At 42.2% G+C, this 20348-nt stretch overlaps 1 protein-coding gene across 5 annotated transcripts; it reads right to left on the reverse strand.

Annotated features, from left to right (window-relative positions):
• Positions 1–6107: 6107 nt before the first annotated feature.
• Positions 6108–19280, reverse strand: LOC123741626 (uncharacterized). 5 transcript variants are annotated; one of them, XM_045714706.2, is made up of 8 exons: positions 18897–19280; positions 16181–16202; positions 15781–15840; positions 14975–15277; positions 12553–12630; positions 8972–9001; positions 8638–8699; positions 6108–6508 (listed from the first exon to the last, which is right to left on the reverse strand). In XM_045714706.2, the coding sequence occupies exons 1-7, from the start codon at positions 18948–18950 to the stop codon at positions 8686–8688; spliced, it is 561 nt and encodes a 186-aa protein (XP_045570662.1). In that variant the 5' UTR covers positions 18951–19280; the 3' UTR covers positions 6108–6508; positions 8638–8685. The 5 variants fall into 5 exon arrangements, with proteins under 5 accessions (XP_045570662.1, XP_045570665.1, XP_045570660.1 ...); XM_045714709.2 differs by having other exon boundaries at positions 6110–6508; positions 12580–12630; positions 18897–19275; XM_045714704.2 differs by having other exon boundaries at positions 6113–6508; positions 8638–8712; positions 18897–19277.
• Positions 19281–20348: the final 1068 nt, after the last annotated feature.

Here is a 20348-nt window from a genome sequence, read left to right on the forward strand (position 1 = left end):
AAGGAACATGGTTCTGAAAGGGTGGTATGACTTTTGACCTCTATCAGGGCTCCCCCTTGTGGTCTGATCAGCCACATTGAGAAGCCAATTGGATAGTGAATTTAAGGTCATTGGTGATATTGATTTTAAGGAAATTTGTAGAACTAATAATTATGATGGAGTTAAAGTTCAAATGAGAAGACAGAATGACGATAAGGATATAATACATTTTCTTTGTGGAGTAGTTCAGATTAATAAGCAGGGGTATTTTTTACATTATCTAGATAAGTATTTTCCCTTAGGAAGTCAGTTGTGGTTGTAAGCAGTGTAAGAGATTTAACACAACAAGGCTGTGGAATTGACATAATAGTACCATTATATTTTGTTGTGAGTAAGTTTAATAATGGTAGACTTATGTCAACAGGTCTGAGATATGACATTTGTAGGTGATCCAGGATCATTGAGGGTATCGAGATAAAATTAAGTAGATATGCAATAACTAGACAGGTTGATTTTTCTAAAAAATCAGAAGTGCAACAAGGCAGACCATGAGACATTTAGTCAATATTTGGAAACAAACCATATTTGATACTGACAGTTAGGAGAAAGACAGACAGACAGATAGAAGGAAGGGCAGATGGAGAAGTCCTCCCCTGCACTGCTGAGACCTTGATGGGTTGGAAGTAGCAGGAGGAGAGCATAAGCCAGGAAGAGAAGATAAAAGTGACAGAAGAATTAGATAACGGTTAGTGAGTGAAGACCAGCATAGTTAAATTATAAACAGGTGAGGACAGAAATAACACTGGGACAGACAGAAAAGACATAAGAATAGAAGATAGGAAGATAATTTAGTTTGGTTCGCTTAGTTAGGATATTAATACATGGAGGGACTATCGGCTCCATTGGCATGTATTTTAGTTTTGATTTTAAGTTTATGTTTGGTAAATTCTCTAAGAGATATGACTATTTACACAGACAAGCACATAGGCATTAAAAACCATACAAAGCAGACAGATAAATCTTGAATAAGACAATTGACAGAGAATTGTTACAGGGTAACTAAAATCAAATCAAATGTATTTATATAGCCCTTCGTACATCAGCTGATATCTCAAAGTGCTGTACAGAAACCCAGCCTAAAACCCCAAAGAGCAAGCAATGCATGTGAAAGAACTAAGGATGAATGCCCCAGGGAGAGTTGGACATGTGGACAATAAAAGAGGGCAATCCTACAAGAGAAGGGCTGACATAAGGATAATTTACTGATCTTACCAAAGACATTGTTTAGATATGCAGCAAAATTGATACATGGCTTGAGCCATGTATAAATAGGGGGAGTATGGTAGAGCAGGCGATAGAACAGGTTAGGATAATTACTTAAACAAGAACATATTACTTAAACAAAAACATTTTTTTGTAGAATATCCATTCCAACATTTGGAAATGGATTTATTGAACTATTCCAAATTGAGGGGAAGAAGGGGTGTTTAACAATAATAGATAAGTATAGCAAATGGGTAGAAGCGTTCCCAACCTACTTGGTGGACATGATTATGGTAACTAAAATATGAGGTCAAGATATTATCCCTAGAGTTGGTTTACAGGGATCTATCTCTTTAAATGATGGATGACATTTTAGCTAATCAGGTAGAGCCTATAGAATGCCAGAGTTAGGGAGAATAGAGATACCAGAACAGGTAGACATAGAAGTTGAAGAAATACTAACAGAACACGAGAAGACTGTTTGTTAACCAAACCCGTATGTCCAAGATTTTGTGTCCAACAGGTGAATCACAGGAGAAGGGGATTCACTCAATACAACCAGGAGACTGGGTGTGGATCCAGTCCCTGAGGAGAAAAAACTGGAAGCAGTCCCGTTGGGAAGGCCCATACCAGGTGCTGTTAAACCATTGCCTTTGCCATTAGAAAAGCTGAGAGAGTTACTTGGGTCCACGTTATCCACTGCAAGAAGGTATGTACACATATGAGCACTGCTGATCACACACACAGAGTTAGGAGAAGAACCGAGTACCAACAGGGTCCGGGGGTTACCTCCTTAACGAAGATTTCCTATCCCGACCGTTCATCACTGTGTGTGCTCCTAGAGGTGTGAGTATGGGGTGGTACCAAGCAGAGAGAGTAAGGGCAGGAGAGGGTTGGCGGTTTTTGGGAAGAGTAGAGACTCTGAGCTGCATCATAGTCTAATCTTTCTGATACATTCAGATCCACCACCTTCTGGTACTAATCATACGATACCGTTGTCATTGAGAAGAAGTAAAAGAGAAACTATATAATACACTGATGAGTGACATGCAGAATAAGGAATCAAAAAAGATCAAGATGTAGAATTTAAGGTAAACATTTAACAACTTCCTGGGAAAGCAGACAACTGTGCAGGGACTGGGTGGGCCAGATTGAAGTACTCAGCCAACCCACCTAGGTTCACTTAAATTCCTGATGAGCACCAGTGTTATAGATACAAGAATGGCACCGAGAACTTGGATGATTTTAAAAGCTGGAAAGTAATTGTTAATGTGACTGACTTGGGTTTGAAAGATGAATAGAAAATTCTTAACCTCACAGCACCTATAACTGATGTAGGGTGGGCTAGTACCAGCATACGACAGAAATTACCACAAAGGGTGGTTAGGAACTTGCGCCCTGGGGTTATTGGTCCAACCAGTTCGAGTTAGTCATCAGAGGCCAGTTATAGGAGGCTAAAGTAGGCACAGGAGGAGTTTTGACCAGGATGGGATTAGCTTTGTCTAGATGGATGCTATTGGGATCCTCAGGGAAGTGCCAGATGAATACAAAGCTATGAATCAAATATGTGAATGCTTTAACACTACATTATTATGGTAGTTGACAATAAATAAAAATGTGAATTGGATTAATGACATCTTTTATAATCAACAGAGATTCATGAATGAAACCGAGGATGCAGTAAAGAGGTTCTCTGACCAATTATCCACCACCTCCCTCATGACCTGGTAAAATAGACTGACTCTCGATAGGTTATTGGCAAAAGAGGATGGTGTAGGTAGAATGAGTAAGTTCATTGCTGTACGTACATTCCTGATAACACAGCTCATGTTTGGGAAATGGAAAAGTGTTGTAAGAACTGTATTATGGGCTGCTTTCACCTGTATGAGGTTTAATCACCAGAACTATAGGGAGATCGATAACGGAGCAGATGGTGAGATACGGACCGAGTCAAAGTTCAGACCAGTGGGACGACAAATACCTACCGCCGTGCCAGGTGGAGGATTCATTCAATTATGAGGAGCACATGTTAGATGAGACCATCTTTAGAGTTTCCTGAATTAGTTTGATTTTGTGTGAAATTTCTGAATCCAATAAAAATAGATGTGTTATAATGGATGTGAAATGTTTAGCCAATCGGGTGGATTGTAATGGAAATTATATGATTTTAAGCCCTACTGAGACTTGACAAGCTATCTGCTAAAATTAAGGGTGTAGCGGGGGTAGACGAGTGGATGGTTCCCCCATCTCTACAGAGGAACTCTAGCGCTCTATCAGAGTGACCATCGGATTCTTGGTTACCTCCCTGACCAAGGCCCTTCTCCCCCGATTGCTCAGTTTGGCCGGGCGGCCAGCTCTAGGAAGAGTGTTGGTGGTTCCAAACTTCTTACATTTAAGAATGATGGAGGCCACTGTATTCTTGGGGACCGTCAATGCTGCAGAAATTATTTAGTACCCTTCCCCTAATCTGTGCCTCAACACAATCTTGTCTTGGAGCTCTACAGACACTTCCTTCAACCTCATGACTTGTTCTTTGCTCCGACATGCACTGTCAACTGTGGGACCTTATATAGACAGGTGTGTGCCTTTCCAAATCATGTCCAAACAACTGAATTTACCATAGGTGGACTCCAATCAAGTTGTAGAAACATCTCAAGGATGATCAAAGGAAACAGGATGCACCTGAGCTAAATTTCGGGACTCATAGCAAAGGGTCTGAATACTTATGTAAATAAGGTATCTTTTTAAATTTTTAATACATTTGTCATTATGGGGTATTGTGTGTAGATTGAGGATTTTATTTATTTAATCAATTTTAGAATGAGGCTGTAACGTAACAACGTGGGAAAAGTCAAGGGGTCTAAATACTTTCTGAATGCTCTTTATTTATGCCCTCGGACTAGGTGGGGTCAACTCCTTGCACATCTAGACAGCCAATACATCTCTGTTTCTACTTAATTGGTTCCTCTCACTGGTGTAGTCATGGCCCTGCCTGATGCTAGAACATTTGTGGGAGTCGAAGTGTGTGTGTGTGTAATAGGACTGTTCCTCTCACTTCATCTGATCTGACCTCGGTCCGAATTCCTCGCTCCTCACTACTCTACGACTGTCCTACCTTATCAGTGACTGAAACAAGACTGTTGCCCTGTGCCTCCCTCTTTACGAGCCATGAGATTTAACAATAGCATGTTTTGACAGAATGTAAACTTTCTGCACTCCATTGTGTCAGCCAGTAACTTTCCATACACCTAGTTCTTATCCACCCTCCATTGACCCTAACATATACATTCCTTATACATGTAAAGCACCAATAAGGTCTAGTATGGTAATGTGAATAAGTGTATTTCAAGCTAGAACCCAACAATGGGCAAGTAGAGCAGCCCACTTATTGCACTGCAATGAGCAGTAGGTACTGTGAGGTCTCATGTTTCAGACTGGTGCTAGAGGGACCTAGAACCTCCTATTTAACTAAACAGTTTAGTGACGTTTCCTTTTTTCAACGAGCTGTAACATCTCTGTGTCCATGGAAACCACATATACTATCTGTTTCTGAGAAATGTTTTGTCCAAGCTAGACTGACTCAGTCGAAAAGGGGAAGAGCAGTCAGCTGAATAACAGGCACATTTCTGTAGCCTCACCTGCCCTGTTCTCCTCAGACAGAACTCACTTTCTCTCTCTCTCACACACACAGCAGCAACTTAACCTTTGGCCATCATTGGGAAACTGTAGGGGTTTTCTGGGTGTAGTCCTGGAGCTGTGTCTCTCTACACCATACTTCCGGTCTCTCTATAAGCTACACATTCAGGATATTACCATGTTTATTTGTTCTGATATCCACAGCTGTCTGCTTATTGTGTTCTAAGGTCTCTGGCAATGTGAAAGTTGTGAGCCTAATGTTTTAGATTATAGTGGTGATTGTGAAGTGTGTTTATTCTTCTCTAATAGTTCTTAAGCATTTGGCTCAGACTGTAGGTATACTGTGAGGTCACATGTTTCAGGCTGGTGTCAGAGAGGGGGATCCAGAACATTCTATTTAATTAAACAATCTGATATGATCGACTTGCTCTGCAAATATACACATTTCCACAGTAGTTTCCTGTTTCCAGCGGGGTGTAACGGTAGAGGACAGGATGATCAGGTGGTGGGTGGGCTCAGAGTGGTATGACTGCTGATCACTTCTCAGGAGGAAGGGGGGCAGGGTAGGGGTTTTCCAAATAATAATAAAACAGTGACAGCATACATACAAACATATGAATAGACATCCACAACATGGAGAAATAGCCCTGCTAATAGAGCAGCCAGAAATCCCGGCTTGTATTGTGCCTAATCAAATCAATCTAAAGATGACATTTTGGATGTTATAAAGGAGGTGGCTGAGGACCAGTAGGATATTGTAATCCACTGTCTTCAAGTGAGCCTCCTGATCAAACCATGCTTCCAAATGGCCTTTGCTCTAGTAAGTAGGTACGACTTGCTGTTCTCCCTGTCTTTGCATTCCCTCTCTGTGTCCCCAGTGACCTGCTAAATAACAGATACATTCCTTAACCAACACAGCCTCACCTGTCCTGTTCTAAGGCAGAAGCCACTCAGGTTCAGCATTATCTCTTTCTGTACCTCTCTCTCTGCACCTCTATCCCCCCTCTGTCCCTCTCTCTCCCCTCCCCCTCTGTGCTCTCTCTCTCCCCCCTCTGTGCCTCTCTCCCTAACTGTGCCTCTCTCCCCCTCCCCCCTGTGCTCTCTCTCCCTCCCCCCTCTCTCTCTCTGTGTGTGTGTGTGTGTGTGTGTGTGTGTGTGTGTGTGTGTGTGTGTGTGTGTGTGTGTGTGTGTGTGTGTGTGTGTGTGTGTGTGTGTGTGTGTCAATTCAATTCAATTCACTTTATTGGCATAACGTAACAATGTACATATTGCCAAAGCTTATGTGCAGGTTGATTGGTCTGTCAGACACTGTCCCTCATCTTATGGCAGGCAGCAATGTAGTGCGCTGCCAACCCCCAGCTCTCTGCGTCTTCCCCCAACAGGAAGGGTAGCCTACTCTCACCAGAGAGGTCTTTGAAACCTTGAATAAGGGTTTCAAAATGGGGAAATTACACTCTCTAATTGTTTTATATTTTTCACATTTTGTCATGAAATGCAGCTCTGTCTCATGTTCTGCCCCCCTCCCTCTGTGCGCCGGAGAGGGGGAGCAGTAGACGTGACAGTCTTTAATAACTTTAAATGGGTCTGGTGTTCCTCTGAGTGGACTTCTGAAGTTGACACTAGACAATACCTGTAAAGACAACCACATGAAAGACGTCACTCAAATACATCTGCCAAAAGAGAACACATCAATGATACTGTATATTTCAGTCATACATACAGTTGAAGTCGGAAGTTTACATACACCTTAGCCAAATACATTTAAACTCAGTTTCACAATTCCTGACATTTAATCCTAGTAAAAAGTCAGTCTTAGATCAGTCAGGATCACCACTTTATTTTAAGAATGTGAAATGTCAGAATAATAGTAGAGAGAATGAATTCAGCTTTTCTTTCACATTCCCAGTGGGTCAGAAGTTTACATGCACTCAATTAGTATTTGGTAGCATTGCCTTTAAGTTGTTGAACTTCAGTCAAACATTTCGGGTAGCCTTCCACAAGCTTCCCACAATAAGTTGGGTGAATTTTGGCCCATTCCTCCAGACAGAGCTTGTGTAACTGAGTCAGGTTTGTAGGCCTCCTTGCTCGCACACGCCTTTTTCAGTTCTGCCCACACATTTTCTGTGGGATTGAGGTCAGGGCTTTGTGATGGCCACTCCAGTACCTTGACTTTGTTGTCCTTAAGCCATTTTGCCACAACTTTAACTTCCTGACTGATGTCTTGAGATGTTGCTTCAATATAGCCACATCATTTTTTGCCCCTCATGATGCCATCTATTTTGTGAAGTGCACCAGTCCCTCCTGCAGCAAAGCACCCCCACAACATGATGCTGCCACCCCCGTGCTTCACGGTTGGGATGGTGTTCTTTGGCTTGCAAGCCTTTCCCTTTCTCCTCCAAAAATAACAATGGTCATGATGGCAAACAGTTCTATTTTTGTTTCATCAGACCAGAGGATATTTCTCCAAAAAGTAAAATTTTTGTCCACATGTGCAATTGCAAACCATAGTCTGGCTTTTATGATGGTTTTGGAGCAGAAGCTTCTTCCTTGCTGAGCAGCCTTTGTCGATATAGGACTCGTTTTACTGTGGATATAGATTCTTTTGTACCCGTTTCCTCCGGCATCTTCACAAGGTCCTTTGCTGTTGTTCTGGGATTGATTTGCACTTTTTGCACCAAAGTACATTCATCTCTAGGAGACAGAACCCGTCTCCTTCCTGAGCGGTATGCCAGCTGCGTGGACCCATGCTGTTTATATTTGCGTACTATTATTTGTACAGATGAAGGTGGTACCTTCAGGCATTTGGAAACTGCTCCCAAGGATGAACCAGACTTGTGGAGGTCTACAATTTCTTTGAGGTCTTGGCTGATTTGATTTTCCCATGTCAAGCAAAGAGGCACTGACTTTGAAGCTAGGCCTTGAAATACATGCACACCTCCAATTGACTAAAATGATGTCAATTAGCCTATCAGAAGCTTCTAAAGCCATGAATTGTCCAAGCTGTTTAACTTCTATGGGCTAGGTGGGACGTTAGCGTCCCACTCTATTCAACAGCCAGTGGAATCGCGTGGCGCGAAATACAAATGCCTCAAAAATGCAATAATTTCAATATTTCAAACATACGACTATTTTACACCATTTGAAAGATAAGACTCTCGTTAATCTAACCACATTGTCCGATTTCAAAAAAGGCTTTACAGCGAAAGCAAAACATGAGATTATGTTAAATCGGGTACGTTTTTTATCCGGCCGTGAAAATACTGCCCCCTAGCCCAGACAGGTTAAAGGCAGTCAACTTAGTGTATGTCAACTTCTGACCCACTGGAATTGTGATACAGTGAATTATAAGTGAAATAATCTGTCAGTTAACAATTGTTGGAAAAATGACTTGTGTCATGCACAAAGTAGATGTCATAACCGACTTTCCAAAACTATAGTTTGTTAACAAGAAATTTGTGGAGTGGTTGAAAAACGAGTTTTAATGACTCCAACCTAAGTGTATGTAAACTTCCGACTTAATCTGTGTTAAGCATTTCACTGTTAGTCTACAGTGGTTGTTAACAAAGCAAGTGACAAATACAAATTGATTTGCTTTACAGCTCAGCTTAGAAGCAGAAGGCAACAAACAGTCAGGTGCACAGGCTAAGTGACTGTATAAAAATCCAGCAAAATGTGTTAAACCTGTATTGTCCTATAGAAAGGGACATTTGTTGAGCCAGTAAACCCTGTATCACCCCCGCCCCTTGCCTGCTTACTTACTTGATTTGGTCTGGCTTCTGTAGTAAGCGACAAAGATGACGGCAGCTGCTAACATGCCAATGCTGATCATTGCTCCTTTGTATAAGCCCCCAGTGCCATCAGAGATTGAAGTGGGAGAAGAGGACAAGGAGAGCAGTTAAGCACAAAGAAAATGAATCATCTAACACTGATATACACTTCTACCCATTGCTGATCTTCAGATATGATTTGTAGAATGTCCTCTACAAACAACAAAGTCTCTCTCGCACACACAACCACATCCAAGTATTCAGAGATTGTATCTTTATTCTCGGTGCACACGAGCTGAGCATTGCTGTGGGTTTTCTTTACTCACCACCATGCCCAGCAAGACCTCTGACTCCACCTGTTAAAGACAAACACTTTTACAACACCCAGACTGCTGATCAGTGTTATAGAATTTGCTCATGTAACGGAAAATAACCATGAGTTATGTTTTCTTTAAAATTGTTTGAATATTGAATTAAAACAATGCTGGAGCAATCTGTAATGACAGTACAGGAATGATTACATACTGTACCTTCAGAAAGTATTCACACCCCTTGACTTTTTCCAGATTTTGTTGTTACAGCCACTGGCCTACACACACACAATACCCCATAATGTCAAAGTGGAATTATGTTTTTTGAAATTGTTACAAATCAATAACAAATGAAAAGCTGAATTGTCTTGAGTCAATAAGTATTCAACCCCTTTGTAATGGCAAGCCTAAATAAGTTCAGTAGTAAAAATGTGCTAAACAAGTCCCATAAGTTGCATGGACTGTTTGCAATAATGTTTAACATGATTTTTTTAAATTACTACCTTGTCTTTCTACCCCACAAAAAACATTTTCTGTGAGGCCCCTTAGTCAAGCAGTGAATTTCCTTTCTAACTCAGTTGCCGGAGAGGAAGGAAACCTCACAGGGATTTCACCATGAGACCAATGGTGACTTTAAAACAGTTTTAGCTCAATGGCTGTGATAGGAAACAAACATTGTAGTTACTCCACAATACTAATCTAAATGACTGAGTGAAAAGGAACCTGTACAGAATATGCATCCTGTTTGCAACAAGGCACTAATTTAACACTGCAAAAAATGTGGCAAAGAAATTAACTTTATGCCCCGAATACAAAGCATTGTGTTTGGGGCAAATCCAACACAATCACTGAGTACCTCTTCATACTTTCAAGCATGGTGGTGGCTGCATAATTTAACCATGGAAAAGTTGACTGGGAATATGGCCGAATACAAACAGTGTAGTTATTCCCTCCGCAATGCAATCAAACAAGTGAAATGTCAATATAGACAGAGTGGAGTCGCAATTCAACGGCTCAGACATGTGACAGGGTCTACAGACAATAACAGACTACAAACAGAAAACCAGCCACGTCACCGACGTCTTGCTTCCAGACAAACTAAACACCTTCTTTGCCCGCTTTTAGGATAATACAGTGCCACCGACACAGCCCGCTACCAAGGACTGTGGGCTTTCCTCCGTGGCTGACGTGATTAAGACATTTAAACGTGTTAACCCTCGCAAGGCTGCCGGCCCAGACGGCATCCCTAGCCGTGTCCTCAGAGCATGCGCAGAGCAGCTGGCTGGTGTGTTTATAGACATATTCAATCTCTCCCAGTCTGCTGTCTCCACATGCTTCAAGATGGCCACCATTGTTCCTGAACCCAGGAAGGCCAAGGTAACTGAAGTAAATGACTACCGCACCGTAGCACTCACTTCTGTCATCATTAAGTACTGAGAGACTAGTCAAGGATCATGTCACCTCCACCTTACCCGTCACCCTAGACCCGCTTCAATTTGCGTACCGCCACAATAGGTCCACAGACAATGCATCACACTTCCCTATCCCACCTGGACAAGAGGAATACCTATGTAAGAATTCTATTCATTGACTACAGCGCAGCGTTCAACACCATAGTACCCTCCAAGCTCATCATTAAGCTAGGGGCCCTGGGTCTGAACCCCACCCTGTGCAATTAGGTCCTGGACCTCCTGACGGGCCGCCCCCAGGTGGTGAAGGTAGGAAACATCTCCACTTCGCTGATCCTCAACACTTGGGCCCCACAAGGGTGCATGGTCAGCCCCCTCCTGTACTCCCTGTACTCCCTATTCACCCATGACTGCGTGGCCATGCATGCCTCCAACTCAATCATCAAGTTTAGACTACACAACAGCAGTAGGCTTGATTACCAACAACGACGAGACAGCCTATAGGGGGGAGGTGAGGGCACTCGGAGTGTGGTGTCAGGAAAACAACCTCACCCAACAAAAGCATATGATCGTGGACATCAGGAAACAGCAGTCCTCAGGGTTTCGCCTGCCATATCAGTTCTGTTATACTCAGACATTATTTTAACAGTTGGAAACTTTAGTGTTTTTAACCAAATCTACCAATTATATGCATATCCTAGCTTCTGGGCCTGAGTAGCAGGCAGTTTACTTTGGGCACGCTTGTCATCCGGAGGTGAAAATAGTGCCCCCTACCCTAGTGATGTTAAACGCTAGCAAAACCAAATGTATGCTTTTCAACCGTTCGCTACCCGCTCGCCCGACTAGCATCACTACTCTGGACGGTTCTGACCTAGAATCCATGGACAACTACAAATACCTAGGTGTCTGGCTAGACTAAACTCTCCTTCCAGACTCATATCAAACATCTCCAATCCAATTCCTTCCAGTTCTCTTCTTCCCTCACTAACTTTAAACATCAGCTATCTGAGCAGCTAACCGATCGCTGCAGCTGTACATAATCCATCTGTAAATAGCCCACCCAATCTACCTACCTCATCCCCATATTGTTTTTATTTACATTGCTGCTCTTTTGCACACCAGTATAACTACTTACACACCATCATCTGCTCATCTCACTCCAGTGTTAATCTGCTAAATTGTAATTACTTTGCTACTATGGTCTATTTATTGCCATACCTCCTCATGCCATTTGCACACACTGTATATAGACTCTTTTCTATTGTGTTATTGACTGTACACTTGTTTATTCCATGTGTAACTGTGTTGTTTCTGTCGCACTGCTTTGCTTTATCTTGGCCAGGTCGCAGTTGTAAATGAGAACTTGTTCTCAACTAGCTTACCTGGTTAAATAAAGGTGAAATAAAAAATAAAATCATAGTAAGGACTAGGGAGTTATTCCTTTTATAAAAAGTAATGGAATAGAGCTAAGCACAGGAAAAATCCTAAAGGAAAACCTGGTTTAGTCCGCTTTCCAACAGCCACAGACAAATTCACCTTTCAGCAGGACAATAGTGGCCTGGTTACAGTTTTGACTTAAATCTTGACAATCTATGGCAAGACTTAAATGGCTGTCTAGCAATGATCAACAACCAACTTGACAAACCTTGAAGAATTTAAAAAAGAATGTAAATAGTGTGCAAAGCTCTTAGACTTACCCAGAAAGACACAGCTGTAATCGCTGCTTCTAACATGTATTGAATCATTATGTAAATTTGATATTTTTGTATTTCATTTTTAATACATTTGCAAAAAATATATTAAACATGTTTTTAACCTTGTCATTATGGGGTATTGTGTGTAAATGGGTGAGAACTTTACTTTATCCATTTTGAATTCAGGCTGTAACAAAATGTGGAATAAGTCAAGAGACATGCACTTTCTGAAGGCACACTTTCTGAAGGCACTATACAACAGAGGGCTGGATAAGCTAGGAAATGCTCATAGGAGTGACTGGTTTGAGACACTGCTATAAAAATGGTTACACTATGCTCTAACCTTAGCCCTAATCCTTAGTACAATGTAAGTACAATGTACCAATGGTTAATTACAATACTTGTTACACTATGATTACAGTAATAATTAAACTGTAATAAGTGCACTAATGTAAAGTGCACTATATACACACACGCACATTTGTTTACTTACTAGGAAACTCACAAACACTGAAATTACTGTTGTGTCCAGCGTGACCTACAGCTCTAGACGCCGTCAGTCTAGGGCATGCTGAAATGAGAGTAAAGAAAGCTTAAAGGAGTGACCTGTTGTGCAGATGGTACAAATGGTTTATGAAGACATTATTAGGGGGTCATACATGCCTATTATGAACTGGGTGGTTTGAGCCCTGAATGCTGATTGGCTGACAGCAGTGTTATATCAGACTGTATACCATGGGTATGACAACATTTATTTTTACTGCTCTAAATACATTGGTAAACAGTTTATAATAACAGTAAGACACCTCAGGATTTGTGGTATATGGCCAATATACCACGGCTAAGGGTTTTATATGGCAAGTGTGCCTTCGGAGAGTATTCCGACCCCTTGACTTTTTCCACATTTCGTTAAGATAAAATAAAAATCCTCAGCAATGAACACACAATACCCCATATTGTTTGCTAATTTATTACAAATAAAAACAAATACCTTACTACATAAGTATTCAGATTCTTTGCTATGAGCTCAGGTGCATCCTGTTTCCATTGATCATCCTTAAGATGTTTCTACAACTTGGAGTCCACCTGTGGTAAATTCAATTGAATGGACATGATTTGGAAAGACACAAACCTGTCTATATAAGGTCCCACAGTTGACAGTGCATCTCAGATCAAAAAACCAAGCCATGAGGTCGAAGAAACTGTCCGTAGAGCTCAGAAAAAGGATTGTGTCATGGAACAGATCTGGGGAACAGTACCAAAACATTTCTGCAGCATTGAAGGTCCCCAAAATCAGTAGCCTCCATCATTTATTAATGGAAGAAGTTTGGAACTGTCACGTCCTGACCATAGTAAGTTGTTATTTTCTATGGTAGAGTAGGTCAGGGCGTGACAGGGGGGTTTTCTAGTTTAGTTTTCTATGTTGTTATGTTCTAGTTTTGTATTTCTATGTTGGGTTGTTCTAGTTTTTGTATTTCTATGTTGGGCTTTGTTTGAGATGATCTCCAATTAGAGGCAGCTGGTCCTCGTTGTCTCTAATTGGAGATCATACTTAAGTAGGGTTTTTTCCACCTGGGTTGGTGGGAGATTGTTTTTGAGCATGTGTATGTTTACTCTGCGTCACGGTTTGTTGTTTTTGTCATTCAGTTTATTTATATGTATTGCATAGTTTCAGTGTAAATAAAATGTGGAACGACACACACGCTGCACTTTGGTCCGCTCATTCCTACGACAGCCGTGACAGGAACCACCAACACTGTTCCTAGAGCTGGCCGCCTGGCCAAACTGAGCAATCGGTGGAGAAGGGCCTTGTTCAGGGAGGTGAGCAAGAACCCGTTCTGTCACTGACAGAACTCCAGAGTTCCTCTGTGGAGATGGGCGAACCTTCCAGAAGGACAACCATCTCTGCAGCACTCCACCAATCAGGCCTTTATGGTATAGTGACCGGACAGTAGCCACTCTTCAGTAAAAGGCACCTGACAGCCTGCTTGGCGTTTGCCAAAAGGAACCAAAAGACTATCAGACCACAAGAAACAAGATTCTCTGGTCTGATGAAACCATGATTAAACTTTTTGGCCCAAATGCCAAGTGTCACGTCTGGAGGAAACCCGGCCCCATCCCTACGGTGAAGCATGGTGGTGGCAGCATCATGCTGTGGGGATGTTTTTCAGCGGCAGGGACTGGGAGACTAGTCAGGATCAAGAGAAAGATCGGAGCAAAGTACAGAGAGATACTTGATGAAGTCCTTAGCGCTCAGGAGCAGGTTCTCAGACTGGGGTGAAAGTTCACCTTCTAACAGCACAACGACCCTAAGCACACAGCCAAGACAACGCAGGAGTGGCATCGGGACAAGTCTGAATGTCCTTGAGTGGCCTAGCAAGAGCCCGGACTTGAATCCGATCGAACATCTCAGAAAATAGCTATGCAGCGACGCTCCCCATCCAACCTGACAGAGCTTGAGAGGATCTGCAGAGAAGAATGGGAGAAACTCCCCAAATACAGGTGTGCCAAGCTTGTAGTGTCATACCCAAGAAGACTTGATGCTGTAATCGCTGCCAAGGTGCGTCAACGAAAGTACTGAGTAAAGGGTCTGAATACTTGTGTAAATGTAATTTTCCATTTTTAATACATTTGCAAAAATTGCTAGAAACCCGTTTTTAGCAATTTTAGAATAAGGCTGTAACATAACAAAATAAGAAAGAAAAGTCAGGGGGTCTGAATACTTTCTGAAAGCACTGTAAGAAGAGCTCTTAGGTATGCCCCAGCCATGGTATATTGGCCATATATATCACACCCCCTCTTGCCTTACTGATTAATTATAACAGCACCATGCATTAGACATTCAGTGTCACCAAGATATGGTTTTGGTTCTTTCCCCCCCATGTCATCCTAAACCGTCTCAAAGTGGTACTCACTAGCTTCAGTGTAGGAAAATGAGTTGCCATCACCATCCTCCAGGTCCAGTTTGAGATCCTTGGGCATGTCAAGGCAAACAATGTAGACCTTGCGGTCCTCAACACATGGCACACACTTCCCAGCAAAGGGAGACGAGGTCAGGGAACAGCCAAGAAGGGCAGACGTTGCAGTACTTTGCGTCCAAATTTTGTCATCTCTCATTGAGTTGAAAATCTTTTTCACATCTTGACATCTCTCACCGTTGCAGGTGAAACACAGAGACAAGTTGCTCTGAGCTGTAGAGAGAGATGTATTCACACCACCTGGGGGAAGACGTTTACTTTAACAGAGCATTTGGAGACTTGGACCTCATCAGGCAGCTCATTACAAGAGACAAAAAAAAAAGTCAATTGTGAGGTTTTTGTTTTACATTTATAATAAAAAACATTTACACCACAACTAACAATATAACTGTATAATTTTAACTAAATGGTCTGAAATCTCTGGGCGCCCTATAGCAGAGGCCTGGTAAACAGCTAGACAGAGGTATTTTTCCTTATTGTTGACTAGCTAGAGCATACTGTCTGGCTGATGTTTCAAGCTCTTCAATTTGGCACCCCTTATATAGGCTTCCTGTAGAGAACATTACAGGAATATTCCAGCCAGACAGTATGCTCTAGCTAGTCAATAAGGAAAAAGACCTCTGAATATTTACAAGGCCTCTTCTATAGGGCACCCAGAGATATTACATTATAATATTATTACACTGGTTGAATATATTATGTCAAAAAAAGCAACTTCAATGTCAATAAACATGACAACTCACCTGTGGCATAAGATTGTGACACCAGTGAAACATGCCATGCTACTGCGCAGACAAATATAACTGAAATAAAGCAAACAAGAGCTAATGCACATGGGTTTATGGAGTTACTGAAACAAGCCCATCTTCAATAACCATGTCAGCTTATTGGTAAAAAAATAAATAATACTATTTAAAAAAAGCTGAAGAAAATGTATGCAATGCATTGAAATTAAATAAGAAAATCAAGAAATGAATCTCAGCCTATAGTGCTTTTTTACTATAGATCACAACAAGTGGCAGGACAGGGATCAACTACAGTACATGCCAATTAGTCAGAGGTGATGATGCGTATTTAAAGCTCTGGTGAGAAATCTAAGACGGCAAAACAGAAGTCGAAATACTGAGAAGTGTGTTCACTTACCTCTCCAATCCATTTGTTTGAGCTGTGGAGAAAAGGATTAACATTAATTTGTTATATAAAATTAGCCTACTACATTATCCAGCAGGTAACTTATCCAGCAGGAATATTCTCTGTGTTACATATTAATCGCCATAAACCTCTACAGATATCCAGGTTTCCTTTCCGCATACCCCAGACCCAGGGGCGGAAATCCCGGGGGGGACACGACCCCCCCATCCTGGGAAAAATATGATTTGTCCCCCCCCCAATATATCACTGTAAACATAACTATGTAATTTAAATAATACGCAATGAAAGCAATTGTGCTGATTATACACTTAATAGCTCGTTTTTAAGTTTCAAAAGATTGCGACCCCCCCCACCCTTTGCCTCACAATGGTTTGATCCACTGGCAGTTCCTTAGTTGGCAAGGTAACAGAGGGGTCGTGTCTACTGTCTGAAAGGCACTCAATGCACGTAACTGAAGTGAGGTTAATCCAGTCAATCGCACCATAGCAATGTTTTGTTTTATGTTGGCAGGGTTCACGCACACTCTAGTTGAATTTGCAGAGCTAGCGCACAAATATTAACTATTAAGCTAGCTAGTACCTATTCCATTTATGTGGCGTCGTCAAAGATGGAATCTTTGCTATCGTCAATTTATTCCAAGATTAGTGCTTCAAACTCCCTGTGATAAGGTTAGCGATAAACTGAAGTCCAAACTGAACAGAACTATACTCTCTTCTAACATCGTCTTAAATATATGTAATGGTCACGTTGCAAAAGCTAAATTGTCGCAAGGAAACTTTTATTTATTTTATTTCACCTTTATTTAACCCGGGTAGCAAAGATTATAGCAAACACCACTGAAATGGAATTGGTGCTCGCTAGCTTTGCAAATTCAGCTATTGTTGGAAGCCAGCCAATATGAAACAAACTATTAAATTGCAAAAGGTTGCAGCATATGTTGTGTAAATGGTGAACTCATACAGCTGTCAACTCGTCACTGCAATCCGTTTTAGATCGAACCCAAATAGAATGATAGAAGCCCATCTCCTACTGTAAATAACCTACACACTGTGTGTGTGTGTGTGTGTGTAGCCAGCCAGGTAGAAAAATGACAGAAAAAAAATTAAAAAAATAAAACGGACATCAGAGTATTTTTCAGTACACCAAAAGGCAAAGTAAGAACCCTAGTAGCCTAATATCTCAAAGACTAGTTGATAAAATGTTCATAAGAAAGAAATGTAATTCTAATGGAAATGTTTCACAATGATGTCATTAGGCAGAGCAGGCCACAGATGGCACACAGACAGCAGAGTTGGGGACAGATATGCAGGGACAGACTGGCAGAGACAGGGAGTCTCAGGTAAGTTTGTTGAGTCTTTGTTTGGCAACATTATGAAAGGTTCTCAATTTTTTGGACCTGTAAAATAGGAACATAATTGGAAAATGCCATGGATACCCCCACTCTTAACTTAAACTGGTGACTGAACTAAGATTTGTTAAAGGCAATGGTATTGCTGTTGTGATTAGTTGTGTAGTTTTGGGTACCGGTAGTTAGGAGTACGGCAAACACCTTATTTCTTTGGTTCCTCAATCTACATTTACCATATTACAATGTAGGCTATGTGTTACAGCACTACTTTTGGTGTCCCCCTCAGGAATTGCTCTTGAGAAAATTTCATGTAATTGTCCCCTCCAAAGTTGATATCAGATTTTCGCCCCTGTATACAATACCAAACCATATATGGTATAGTATCGCCGTTATATTTGAATTGAGGAAGTGTGATCATAATAATTAAAATATTTTAGCGATCCGCAGTAGAAGACGTCCTAAATGCCCCAGCCTACAGATGTGACCCAAACAGCACACTTGCACTTGATATGACCTTTTAAGGCTATGGATGAGAAAGTAAACTTGTCATTTCCAAGCGTTTAGCTCAGTTGTATGCTGCTTTTCGATCTATTAACAACAAGGTTTGCATTAAATAGCCAAATAAATCATAAAACAATATTGCGCATATGTTCAATTCATTCGCACAAAACGTATTAAGCATTCACTGTGAAAGTAGGCCCTTCATATATAGGCTTTGCGCAGCACTTCGTTAAATTGATCGAAACAGTTATTTTCTTACGCAGACCGCGAGTAACACCTGTCAAACTTTGACATTTCCCTCAAAACACAGGAATATCTATTCGCACGGGACTAGTAGGCTACTATCAGAGGATTTACGTGTTTTTCCCCCAATAAACAGTAGGTTATTCTGTCTGGAATTGGTACTCTTCTGCCGTGTAGAAATTACCGGCATGGCAGATCCGGACTAAAATTACAGATGTGGTGTTTTGTGCTCGTGCAAATAATGACGTTATCCGATCTCCCCTAGTAAAACTAATCCCGTTAATCTAAAAGGTGACATTTTATGGTGAAGAAGTACTTCTTCAAACTCACGTGCCGCCTATGTATGTCGGCATTTGAAGCCAGCCTTCTTGTTACTTGATTGCGTGTATTGTTTCATGATGCGCTGTATGAGCTCGCCACAAGTAAATTACTACATTTATGACGTTGAGTAGTGCCGTTCCATAGACCTTTAAACCTAATATATTGTTGTGATAATGAATGGGTCATTTGTTTGTTTTTGGTGTACCCCACACACACACACACACTTTACCATACCCTAGGTTTAGCTGAACTGACGCCACTGACTTCCACAGCTGATTTCCGCTTTAACCTTACCTGTGTTGCTCGGAATTTTCCCGGTTTCTGTATCTGTCCTCGCAGGTTGAACATTACGATTTCTGCGTGTCATGTTCTGTTCAAGATCAAACATTCGTGACTGCTAATAATAATGTGCGGAATGGAGCAAATGGAATGGCATTAAACACCTGGAAACCATGTGTTTGATGTATTTCATACCATTCCCCTGAACCTGCTCCAGTCATTACCACGACCCCTTTCTCCCCGATTAAGGTGCCACCATCTCCTGTGGTGTGATGGGTGTGTGGTGTTGTGCTGTTTCTCGGAATTGAATTCCTTCAGCAACAATTTCTTCAGAAATCCACAAGATAATAGAAACTCAGTGTATCTTACACGGTCAAGACAGACTCCACTAAAGACAGGATGTCCAGTTTCCAGACTCCCCCTCCTCCTGCCAAAAGGGTGGGAGGGTGGATGAAGTGTAGATACATCAAAGATGATGGATAAATAAGATTGAGTGATTTGATTAGCTCATGTGCAGCGCCTGTGAAATTGGTGACTGATTACTTCAGATTTTTAGTTTGAGGAGGTATTCTTGTTCTGACTAATCTGTAAGAGTTGTACAGTAAGGATATGATATGAGGTTTTATTGTTATTTCAGCGGTTGCCACGTCTTCCCTGCTACCACTTCAGTCATGGTGATCTGCCTCTGATGTGGGAAATGTTCTGATATTCTCACATGCTTTGCTGATTCGAAGTTGATTGTTGATTGTCGACTTTCTCTTGTGTTCCAGCACAACGTTGTGCCTCTCTCTCTCTTTCTGTACCTCTCTCTCTCTGCACCTCTATCCCCCCTCCCCCCTCTGTGCCTCTCTCTCTGCACCTCTATCCCCCCTCCCCCCTCTGTGCCTCTCTCCCCTCCCCTCTGTGCTCTCTCTCTCTCTCACTTCCTCCCCCCTCTGTGCCTCTCTCTCTGTGCCTCTCGCTCCCTCCACCATATGTGCCTCTCTCTCTCTACCCCCCTCTGTGCCTCCCTCTCTGCTCCTTTCTCCCCCCTCTGTGCTCTCTCCCCTCCCCTCTGTGCCTCTCTCACTTCCTCCCCCCCTGTGTCTCTCTCCCCCTCCCCCCTCTGTGCCTCTCTCTCTCCCCTCCCCCCTCTGTGCCTCTCTCTCTCTCCCCTCTCCCCTCCCCCCTCTGTGCCTCTCTCTCTCTCCCCTCCCCCCTCTGTGCTCTCTCTCCCTCCCCCCTCTGTGCCTCTCTCTCCCTCCCCCCTCTGTGCCTCTCTCTCTCCCTCCCCGTGCCTCTCTCTCTCCCTCCCCCCCGTGCCTCTCTCTCTCCCCTCCCCCCTCTGTGCTCTCTCTTTCTCCCCCATCTGTGCCTCTCTCTCCCTCCCCCATCTGTGCCTCTCTCTCCCTCCCCCATCTGTGCCTCTCTCTCCCTCCCCCATATGTGCCTCTCTCTCCCTCCCCCCTGTGCCTCTCTCTCTCTACC

The sequence above is a fragment of the Salmo salar genome, chromosome 03, assembly GCF_965601325.2.
Source record: "Salmo salar chromosome 03, fSalSal1, whole genome shotgun sequence".
NCBI lineage: Eukaryota > Metazoa > Chordata > Actinopteri > Salmoniformes > Salmonidae > Salmo > Salmo salar.